We start from the raw sequence: 12,042 nt of genomic DNA, 5'->3' as shown, positions 1-12,042 counted from the left end.
AGGCGACACCCCCTTCACACCTCTGCTGCTGCAACTGCCAGCAGTGCAAGCCTCGGCCAGGCCTGGTTACCTGAGCCTTGGGCAGCCACCATCTGAGGCTTTCCTGTGCTTTGGGCCGGCCCTGGGTGGCTGGGGGGCTGAGGGAATTGGGGGACTCCGGAGGCAGGCACGTGCCTGCCGCCCTGGCGGGGCTGAGGGGACTGGGTGCTGCCATCTTGTGGCTATGGGCTCCACCATCTTTGAGGGCAGGGCAGTTAATTAGCATATTCCCTCCTTATTGGCTGTGGGTGCCTCCATCTTTGTGATGGCATGATGGTCAATTAGCATATTCCCTCTTTATTATATAGAATAGCCAAGGCATGGAAACAACTTAAGTGTCCATGGATGGATAAATGGATAAAGAAAATGTAGCATATGTACAAAATGGAATATTTTTCAGCCATTTAAAAAAAAAATCCTGGCCTGTGTGGCTCAGTTGGTTGAGCATAGTCCTATGCACCAGGTTACCAATTCTATTCTTGGTCAAGGGTGCATGCTGGGGTTGCAGGTTGCATTCCCGGTAGGGGGCATGCAAAAGGCACCGGATAGATGATGTTTCCAATGGTATATGTTGATGTTTCTCTCTCTTCCCCTCTTCCTTCATCTCTAAAAATCAATAAATTATTCTTTAAAGGAAAAAGAAAATCCTGCCATTTAGGACACGGATAGACCTTGAGGGCATTATGCTAAGTGAAATAAATCAGACAGAGGAAGATAAATACCATATAATATGTAGAATCTAAAAAACAAACAAACCATAAAAAAACAAAACAACAAAACTCAGATACACAAAGCAGTTGGAGGTTGCCAAAAGAGGGAATAAGAGATGAGCGAAATGGGTAAAGGGGGTCAAAAGGTACAAACTTTCAGTTATAAAATAAGTCCTGCAATGTAATGTACAGCATGGTGACTATAGTAAACTAGAGGCCTGATGCACAAAGATTCGAGCAAGAATGGGCCTCCCTTGCCCTGGCTGCCGGCACCGCCTTCACTCCAGCCTGGAGCCGCCTGTCCGCCTTCCCACGCGGCCCAACCCCCGGCCGCTTGGTGCCTGCATATGCAAATTAATCCACTATCTTTGTTGGGTTAATTTGCATGCTCACTCCTGATTGGCTGGTGGGCATCTCGAAGGTATGGTCGATTTGCATCTTTCTCTTTTATTAGGTAGATAATACTGTATTATATATTTGAATGTTGATATGAGAATAGATCTTTAAAGTTCTCATCAAGAGGAAAAGACTTAAAACTATAGGGGGTGATGGATATTAATTAGACTTATTATGATGATCTTGTGTGTGTGTGTGTGTGTGTGTGTGTGTGTGTAAAATCATTTTATTGTATACCTTAAAGTAATATAATGTTATATGTCAACTATATCTCAATTTTTAAAAATGTATATATCAGTGTATAACAAAGAATCAAGAGGTATACCTGTGCACCAAGGTCCTTCATGTAGGGCCCAAGTTCACTAAATAGATCATATCCTTGATGAAAGAAGGCCAAGTGGGCATACATAAAGGATAACATCTAATAGAAGAAAAAAAGATTAGCATTTAAAAATCAATTCTTAGATAAACATTTCAAAATTCTTATTAATCCTTATCCTACCTAATGTTTGAAATTATTCCACAAGAGACCAAAATATCAAACCTATTTAAAATTAAACTGGATCATTTTTCTTAAAAGAGTATTTTAGAGCCTGGCTGATATGGTTCAGTAGTTGAGTGTTGACCCATGAGCCAAGAAGTCCCTGGTTCAATTCCTGGTGAAGGCACATGCCTGGGTTGCGGGCTCGATCCCCAGTTGGGAGTGTGCAAGAGGCACCCGATCGATGTGTCTCTCTCGTCGATGTTTGTATTTCTCTGTCCCTCTCTCTTACTCTCTCTTTAAAATGTATAAAAATATATTTTAAAAAAGAAATAATATGTATAAAAAAGAGTATTTTAGAAATACAAATATGACAATTTTTATTTAAAAGAAATATCTAAATGGCTTAAAATTTTAACAATGCATCAAATTTTAGTTGTTTGGACTATATCCAGATGATCAAAATTTTCATAGTAATAGTTCAAAGAATGAAGTTTTCAATAGCTCCACTATATTCCTAGGTTCACTATGAAATATCTATGAAACTTTCAACCAATTTATTGGCAAAAACTTAAATTGCAAATAAGACATTAAAAGATTAAAAGAAATATGAAGTACTCAAAATAAAACAAAACAATCACAAACACTTTACAACCTACTAGATTACCAAGCACAACCCAAAGTAGGGGAATGCTCATATTTGCTCAAGATACCAAAATAAAATGAATCAACAGACTTTGCTATGGAGGTTTCTTTCTACTCATTCCAAAAATCTAAAATGTCATTAATGGATTAAGATTTTTTTTCCAAATTTCCTATATTTTACCTATACATGAGAGAAAAATCACCTCTATTTTTATTAGTTAAGGGCACATGAGAAGAAAATAAACAAATCAAATAATAAATATTAAAAGAATCCTCTAACCATGTTATTTTTAGCAAGATGACCCATGTTTAATTCTCTGAAATCTAAAATAGATCATAAGGTTCATAGTACTTAAGAATTCTTCAAAAGAAATTTTCAAGAGAAAAAAACAATTAAATAATACCCAAAGACAAAGCTCACTAAAAGATTATTCTGAAATTAGATAATGATTGAACAACTTTGTATTATAAAAAACACTGAATTATATTTTAAAAGGGGGTATATTAATAACTACAACTACATAAAAATGTAAAATATGCCAGCACATCAAAACACATATGCATATTAAAAAATAAATGATAAACTAGGAAAACAACACATGACAAAGGGTTAATAGTCTTAATACATAAGAGAGGTTACAAATCAGTCTGAAAAAGATGAACATGCCAACAGAAAAAGAGACAAAGGACATAAATAAGGAACACAAGTGGACAAAAAATATATGGAAAAACTGTTCAAATTCATTTGAATTAAATAAAAGTAAAATTGAACAATCACATCACATTATCTACCCAATTATAACTAATACCCCGCATTGGTAAAAGGTGGGAAAATGTTCACTTGCACAAACTACTAGTGGAAATGTTGTTCAATCCTTGAAATTTGACAGTATTTTTCTTAATCCTAATAAGTGTTTATAACCTTTGACTAAGTAATCTCTTGTCTTTATACTAACGAAATAATTATATTATTCATTAGAACAATCATTATAATGTTATGCTTTAATGTCAAAAACATGAAAATTACTTAAAAATCCATTAATGAGTGAAGTTAATGTATGGCATATTCATGGTCAGCGACCTATGATTAGCAAACTATATTTACCAACTGTATTTTGATGGCTTATGAGCTAACAATAGTTTTACATTTTGAAATGGTTGAAAGAAAGTGAAAAGACATCAAATTCATGATGCATGAAAATTATATGAAATTAAAATTTCCATGTCCATAAAGTTTTATTAGAACATAGCCATGTCATTCATTTATATGGCTGCTTTCTGATAACAGCAGCACAGCTTGAGTAGATGTGACACAGACCATATTGCTCACAAAACCTAACGTATTTACTACCTAGCCCTTCAAACATAAAAGTTTGCCCACCTCTCGTAAATTGGCATGATGGAGCTCTGCCTGGCAACAAAAGTCATCATTACATAAAAAATATTTAATGGCATCTGATGATTTTGGAGTGTATTAGTGAAATAACAAAGTTACAAAACAGTATACAGAAATTATTCCTATTTTCTTTAAAAAATTAAATGCAATTTAAAAAGTATATAGGAATGTTCATATATATATATACATACATACAGAAAAAGAGAAAAAATGACAAAGATATAAACCAAGATTTTTTTTCTCTTCCTTATGATTTTCTTTTTTTTTTCTTTATTGATTAAGGTATTACATATATGTCCTTATCGCCCCATTGCCCTCTGAACCCTCCACTCCACCAAGATATTAACAGTGATTCTCTCTTGGTGGTAAGATTTATAAGTATTTTTATTTATTTCTTCATGCATTTTATTTTCAAATTTCCTATAACTAACATACATTACTCTCAATCTGGAGGAGGTAGATGTAAACCAGAAGTAAAATGTAATTATCAGATTAAAAAATAACAAATACACACACACACACACAAATTTTAGGAAAAAGCTACACAGGGATAAGAATGAAGAGCAATTTAAGTATAACCTTTCAGAGGAAAAGAAATAGTGTCAGTGAACAAAATCAGACAGGAAAAATTATTTCTAAGCTTTTCAAAATATAAAAGTGTAATGCCACACCACTACCATTCCCTGCCCATTTACTTATTAACTTTAAAACAAAAAATAAGTCAACATGGGTTGCAGAAGCTAAGGGGAAAAAGAAAAGTGATCCTTAATTTTCATCCCATTTGTTTTCTAACTGCACACCAAAGAACAAACCAAAAGGCTGATACGTTATCAACAACCCTAGGGAAAAAATTCTCTAAATGCAATTTTGTATGCCCTGAATCTTAAATATTTAAATGTCTGATTTAAGGAGATCAGTGTATGAAGTGATAAGACACACACAAATAACTGTAAGATGACAGAGACAAAAAAGTAGATGACATATAATTAATACAAAAAGATAAATAAAAAGATTAATTATGAACCTGGAATAAATATGTACACACACACACACACACACACACACGCATGCGCGCTTCTTTAAATGCTTAAATATGTACATGTAATTTCATATTAAAATATTTAAAACATCATTTCAATAAATATCTTACTGATTTTAGGATTTCTGATCTCCTTTTTGATTGAAGGACATTAATCTGAGGGAAAATACACTTGGTTAATCATCCACACATTATTTTAAAACTAATCCATAATGCAATATTGTAAAAGTTGTTTATCCTAATGGTTTAACATTTTTCCTAAAAAGTAAATAAAAACAAAGTTCAAATTTTCCACCCTTTGGCCTACTTTTTGTGAAAACTGTTAAGACAAACATACCAATGAAATTCTAATCCATTTTTGATCTCAAAGAAAAATATTTAGAGAAGCTAAATCATGAAAACGTTTATAAATCTGGATATTTATTACTTAATATTCTCTAAAACACTTTGGCCATATAATAAAATGACACAACAGTTCTCATCAGAAAAATCAAACAAACTAATAAAGGGAAGTTGGAACTCCTAACAAAATTACTGGATGGACACCAAAGAAAATGGAAAATTTATATGTAAGTTTGAAAATAACGAATATTTTAGCTGTATTCCCCTACCCAAATTAAATTTAAAATTAAGCTATATGGCCCTGGCCAATGTTGATCAGTGCTTAGAGCATCCACCCATACCCCGAAATGTCATGGGTTCAATTCCCAGTGAAAGGCATGTACCTGGGTTTCAGGTTCAATCCTTTCCCCACTCGGTGTGCGTGTAGGAGGCAACCAATCAATGTGTCTCTCTCACATTGCTGTTTCTCTCTCTCCCACTTTCTCTCTCCCCCTCCCTCCCTTCCACTTTCTCTAAAAATCAATGGAAAAAAATATCCTCGGATAAGGATTAAAAAAAAAAATTAAGCCATTCGTTCTCTCAAAAAATATGTATTACCTATTTTCCAACCACCACTCTAGAGGAAAAGGATACAATCTGGGAGTAGAAAAGACATATAAATAAATAAGTAGAATAAATGGGTTAAGTGCTCCAAGAGCAATGTGTATGACAATATTAGTGCAGCACAGAGGAGGCAGAGGCAAAAATAATTCACTTTGCCACGAGAAGTTTGAGTAACTCTGACCACAGAACAGAGAATGAATTAATAATGGGGGTAGTAAAAACAATGCAAAAAAGACCAACTGCACGAGAACATCTTAATACACTAGATTAAAAAAAACATAGTAAGAACTTGTGTGAGGGCTACAGCAAGAGTGAGAGAACAGATTTAAGAGGTACACAGAACTTTTCAAGGCAGTTTTGGTTGTTATATATAGTAGCTGAGGATGAGGAGAATATCTGATATAATTCTCCAAATCTGAACTTCTATGATTAAGAGGGTGATCCTATTCAGTTAGGAAAGAACAAAAAGAAGCTGGTTAGGAAGAAGATTTAAGCTTTGGGCACAAAAAGAATGAGGTACTTATGTGAAAAAGAGAGAAAAAAAAAGAATCTGTTATCTCTACATGGTGGTTATTCAAGCAAGGGAGCACGATGAGACTGTCAGAGAAATTATAAAGTCAGAAAAGAATAGATTCAAAGATAAAACCCTGAAAAAGGGAGTGAAAAGGTGGGCAAAGGAGAGAAGCCCATGGCAGATATGGAAAAGAAACAGAAGATGATGATCTGAAAATGGTTTAAGATAAATCAAGACAAAATTATACTTCAAGGAGAGTATGGCTTGAATTTTCAGTGACACGCAATAGTCAAGTTGGCTAAAAACTAAAATGTATCTAATGAATAACACTAGCATGAGTATTTCAGAGTAATGGGGTAGGAAGACTGAGAACTCATACTACCACAGGAAGTGGTATGAATGTGAGGTAGGTAACAGGAGACAGAAAATACAGACTACTCTATTCTAGAAGCCTTTCATTAATAAAGGGAGTTTACTTCACTCTTTTAAAATTTAACTTTCCACTAATTAAACAGTAACTTAAGAGAAAAAAATCTTAGTCACTTTCTACTATTTTGAAAAGTTATTGGTTAGTTTTTAATCACTAGCTTGTATACTGTTATTTATGTACTAGAGGCCCGGTGCATGAAATTTGTGCACAGGGGGTGGGTCCCTCAGCCCGACCTGCACCCTCTCCAATCTGGGAGCCCTCAGGGGATGTCCTACTGATGGCTTAGGCCCGCTCCCTGTGGTTCTCTGCTCTCTGCGGACCTGCCTGCTCGTCGCCGCCACAGGCCCTGGTGTCTACTCTCTGTGGGGGCCTGCTTGCCCCTCACCACTGCGGCAAGGGGCAAGCAGGGCCCTGCTGTCTGCTCTCTGGCTTGCCGCTGCAGCCAGGTTGCAGGCAGGGCCCTGGTGTCTGCTCTCTTCGGGGGCCCTGGTGTCTGCTCTCTGCGGGAGCCTGCTTGCCCCTCACCATGGTGAGGGCTAAAAGGACGACTCCGGCAGGGCTGAGGGGACTGGGCGCCACCATCTTTGTGATGGAGTGACTGTCAATTTGCATATTTCCTCTTTATTAGATAGGATTGCTTTAAGAAATAGTCTGTGATCATCATTAAGTCACAATCTCTAGGGACTCACTGCTTTTTTTATAACAAGGAGATTTAGAAAAGATAATTCCCTAAGCCTTAATGCTTTTAAGCTTTAAACTCCATGATCTATAGGGACACATAATGTACATGTGAAATAATGTACATGTAATGTGTGCCTTCATTTTTCATTTCTCTTAAATTTCTTTAGAGACCTATTACCTTCAAATTGGTTTCAATTATACTTTAGACCAGAAGATCACCAGGCAACTTACCAGACACTGATCTCTAGTTTTAAAAAGCTGCACCTAATACAAAATATGAGAGCACTACTTCTAGAAATATTTTTCATTTGGCAATACGGTGAGCCTTAGTACCTCTAGAACCTACCCTAAAGAAATCATCAGGAATGTGGAAAAAGATCTGTATGCAAAGATGTTATTATCACTTAAAATTATTGAAAACTATATTTTCACTATTGCCAGTAAAAGTGGCAACACTAAAAATGTCTTAATCAAATATTAAATTAACACAGCAACGCCATAAAATATAGCAATTAAAAATGCTTTTTACAACATTTTAAATGGAGGAAAGTATAATAACTGAAAAGGGGAAGGAATCACAAGCAAAGTTATACATATCCACACACAGACAGATATACAAACAAGTGAATTTTTTTTCACAAAATTTTGGTTTAATTTTAAACTAAAAAAATATTATTATTTTCAGTGCAACCACTCAAAAGTAAGACATGTTCATTAAGCATTTTTCTCAATCTTTACTGTTAAAAGTATTACAGACGTCCCCCTTTTATCCCCAGTTGACCCCCCTCCACCTAGTAAGCATTTTTTAAAAATATATAATAAATATACCTGAAGAACGTAGTCGAGGGCTATGTGTCGAAAACATTTTCTTGTTGCTGTCAGAATGTTTGTGGCTTCTTCAACTTCGTGCTGTTTGTTTCTCTGTACTTGAGCATTTTTTACTAGTGCATTTTCTTTCTCTTCACTGACTTTTTCAAATTGTTTCTTGGCATCTTTGAATTTTCTAAGATCTCTGAAAAATAAAAACAGTTAAACTTTATAAAATTTTCTTGATCAAAAATTTTAGCAAAATAATGCTTAGAATTTAATTTTTATGTTCCTCTACTTATTTGAGTCACTGTGCAATAACACTCAATAGTTCTTCTGACTACAATATATATGGTTTTCAATTATATATAATTCTCAACATAGTCACCTAACATTTCCTTACTTAGATCTATGAATATGAGGTGAAAATAAATTGTCAAATTAACATTACAGAAACATAAAAGGCAAAGTTAATTTTTCCCCCTAAAATCAAATTCAGGGGCATGTATCATTATTTAAGCAAATGATTTTTAAATAGTAGAATACATAAAAATCACCACAGAGAACTTGTTAAAAATGCAAATTTAACATGCAAATATAAACTCCTCTTCCAGAGATTACAATTCATTAGTCTTTGTGATGAATCATAGAAATCTGTGTTTGTGGGGAGGAGGGGTGGATATTAAGACACACCCTTGGTTTTACTGCTATGGGTGGTCTCAGACCACACTTTAAGAAACAACATTCATTTCTTGTTGAAGGGAACCACTGGTCCAAAGGACATGAATGTATTCTTAAAACACAAACTTAAAATGCTTTCTAAAAGAATTCTTATACCCATAAAGGATAACAGTATCCATTTCAATAGTCTGAAAATCTGAAATCCTTGATTTCATTAATAATCTTAGGTAAGTATATAATATCACTTTGCTTTTACTTTTTCTATCAGGGAAATCGGCAAAATAACTTGAAGACAGACAACTTTTTAAAAAATAATAATAATAAAGTTTACCTAAGAAAGAACTCTTGTAAGAAGCCATCAAACTGCCATGTATACATTCTATCAGGACATTCTGAATATTAGCCTATTATGAAGTAAATTATAAAGAATCTGCAAGACATAACCTCCACTATAACAATTCTAACCTACTAAAATGGCAATGCATTACATTTCTGTGATCTGCCACTATTTACAGCTCATAACATCTATAATTTATCCTGAATACTGTATTATAATCAACTTTATCTGTAATTTAATATATATTTTCAGTCAGGAATTAAAAGAGGAAATCTGAATTAATGTGAAAAAAAAAACAGAAAAGTTGGGTATTTTTTTGAAATGTAATGAATGTGACACAAAAGGCTCATATGTAGCAAAAAGCATGCACTTTCATTACTCATTCCCATATATTATCTTCTCTTCAAAGAAAATACCATATTGAGAGAATGTAAAATTTAGTATCAACTACAATAACTGATAGTATTTCAACTATTCTTGAGGTTTGCTTTGATTCTGAAAGGTCATTGGATTATTTACATTTATTTAATTAATTAATAACAATTCTACCTATGTATCTTGAACACGTTTTACATTATAAATGACTCACTATAAGGCATTAAGTCTGATTCTATATAAAATATTTCTGGAAAAAGTGCAATATACATTTCACAAAGCGAAACAAAAAAAAGCTCTAATATTTTCATAATTCATTATTTCTTCCATTATTTCTCTCCAAAGATACCAACTTCTAGATGTAATAATTAACTAAATGCTTTACTTTTTCCTTCACTGCAATTAACTTACTCTTTAACAAAGTTCTGAAGCTGTGCCTTTATTGATCTCTGAGTTTGGTCAAATAGGATCTAAAAGATAAAATGTAACATTAAGCAATTAGAAAAGTAAATAAAGTAAATAATTTCCATGTAGTACTATAATTATCACATCCCTCTAGCAATACTCCAATTTCTAATAACACCTATATTTCTAATTCAAGAATATATTAAAAAAATAAGCATTTAGAAAGAAAAATTGATTTTCAAGCAAATTTTATGTCTAAAAAATAAAATCACTTTTATATACAATGGAAATCAAATCTGCTTTACTATTTAAGTAAAATGCTCAAACAGTACAGCAATTTATTTCCTTAATTTTAATTCAGGCTTTGGAAGGTAACCTAAAAGAGTAATACAAATTTCACTCCATCCACAACAAAAATTTCTTAATCTTATATATCAAATAAAAACAAATCGACAACTACCTTATATCTTAGTTAATGGTTACTCATTTGGGAAGAACTCGGGATTTAAATGCTTTATATTCTGAGTTCAAGTAAACATTGTATAGTCCTTAGGTTAAATAATTGCTAAGGTTAGAGACAGGAATAGAATTTTATTTCTCACAATATTTTGCCTCACTTAAAGGACATCACATATTTAACTTTGGTAGCTCTATGTGTGGTAAATTTCACAGGGCTAGTCATGGGAATTCCAAGTACTTTCATAATTTATAGATACACTTCACTTATAATTAGAAACAGATGTCAGATGAACAGGCATAAAAATCAATATTCAAAATAGAAAGAAAATTTTGTGTCCTTCTACTAATGAAAAACAGTCACACTCTCTGAAATCTTATTAGCAAGCCTTATCTTCTCACCTAAAAACCAAACACACACACACACACACACACACACATACACACACACACACACACACACACACACACACACACACTGTAGATTGAGTCCAGGGTTCCAAAATCTGTCAATTTACTTCCAGAGACAGAGAAAAAAAAAATTCTATATTATGTTAAACCTAAAGCAATAAAAAAGTAAATAAAAATCAGAATGGAAGTCAACAGAAAACAAAATCAATAGCCAAAAATCAATGAAACCAAAGCTTAGTTCTTTGAGAAGATCTATAAAATTGATTAACCTCCAGCCAAAGTGAACAGGAAAAAAAGAAGTGACAAATTTCAAATATTAACTTTACCACGATTCTACAGATATTACAAAGGAAAACCAGGGGCCCTGGCTGGTATGACTCAGAGTTAGGAGCACTGGCCCACCCACCAAAGGGTCAGGGGTTTGATTCCTAGTCAATGACACTCACCTGGATTGATGGTTTGCTTCCCGCCCCAAACCCCACCCCTTTTGAGGCACATGTGGGAGGCAACCAGTTCTCTCTAACATTGATGTCTCTCTACCTCAACCCCTCCCTCCTCCCGTCCCTCCCTCCCTTCTACTCTCTCTGAAAAGCAATGGAAAAACTACCATCAAGTGAGGATTAACAACAACAAAGAAATAAAAACCAGGGGAGTTGGGGAATTTTATGCCTGTAAATTCAACAGATGAGATGATTAAATTATTTAAAAGACAAAAATTATCAAAGCTCACTCAAGAAGAAAATTAGTAACCTAAACAGAATTAAAGAAGTAGAATTTATAGTTTAAAACCTAACCTATATAATAAAAGCTAATATACTAATTAGACCAGACGGCAGAACAACCTTCGGGAACGACCTTCTGGAATGACCAGTGGGCAGGGGGCAGGGCAGCCAGGCCTTGAGGGCCTATGCTTGCATGAATTTCGTGCATCAGGCCTCTAGTATCTTATAAAGTTAAAACTATATTTACATAAAACCTAGCAATTCCACTCCTATGTATTGCCCAAGAGAAATAAAAGCTTAGGTTCACAACAAAACCTGTATACCAATGGTTATCGCAGTTTCATTCCCGACTGACAAAAACTGGAAACAACCCAAATGTCTTTGAAAAAACAAGCCATGGTACATTCATACAATGAAATACTACTCAGCAACAAAAAGGAAGAACTATTAATACATGCAAAAATATGGATGAATTCCAATGCATTTTGCTAAGTAAATCAAAAGGCTACAAGCTGTATGATTACATTTATATTACATTTAGAAAAAAGGCAAAACCATAGGGATTGAAAACA

General features: G+C 34.0%; 1 protein-coding gene across 4 annotated transcripts in view; it reads right to left on the bottom strand.

The window, feature by feature from the left end:
* ACAP2 (ArfGAP with coiled-coil, ankyrin repeat and PH domains 2) overlaps window positions 1-12,042 on the bottom strand; it is a 161,173-nt gene that overhangs the window by 53,755 nt on the left and 95,376 nt on the right. For all 4 annotated transcript variants that reach the window (XM_080656703.1, XM_080656705.1, XM_080656704.1 and 1 more), the window contains exons 5-8: window positions 9,888-9,946; window positions 8,105-8,288; window positions 4,818-4,862; window positions 1,471-1,566 (exon numbers count right to left, since the gene is read on the bottom strand). In XM_080656703.1, the coding sequence (XP_080512829.1) occupies window positions 1,471-1,566; window positions 4,818-4,862; window positions 8,105-8,288; window positions 9,888-9,946 (384 nt within the window). The remainder of the gene's footprint in view (window positions 1-1,470; window positions 1,567-4,817; window positions 4,863-8,104; window positions 8,289-9,887; window positions 9,947-12,042) is intronic.

This window comes from Plecotus auritus (genome assembly GCF_963455305.1).
Source record: "Plecotus auritus genome assembly, chromosome: 2".
Lineage (NCBI taxonomy): Eukaryota > Metazoa > Chordata > Mammalia > Chiroptera > Vespertilionidae > Plecotus > Plecotus auritus.
This window is presented reverse-complemented; position numbering and strand designations above follow the sequence as displayed.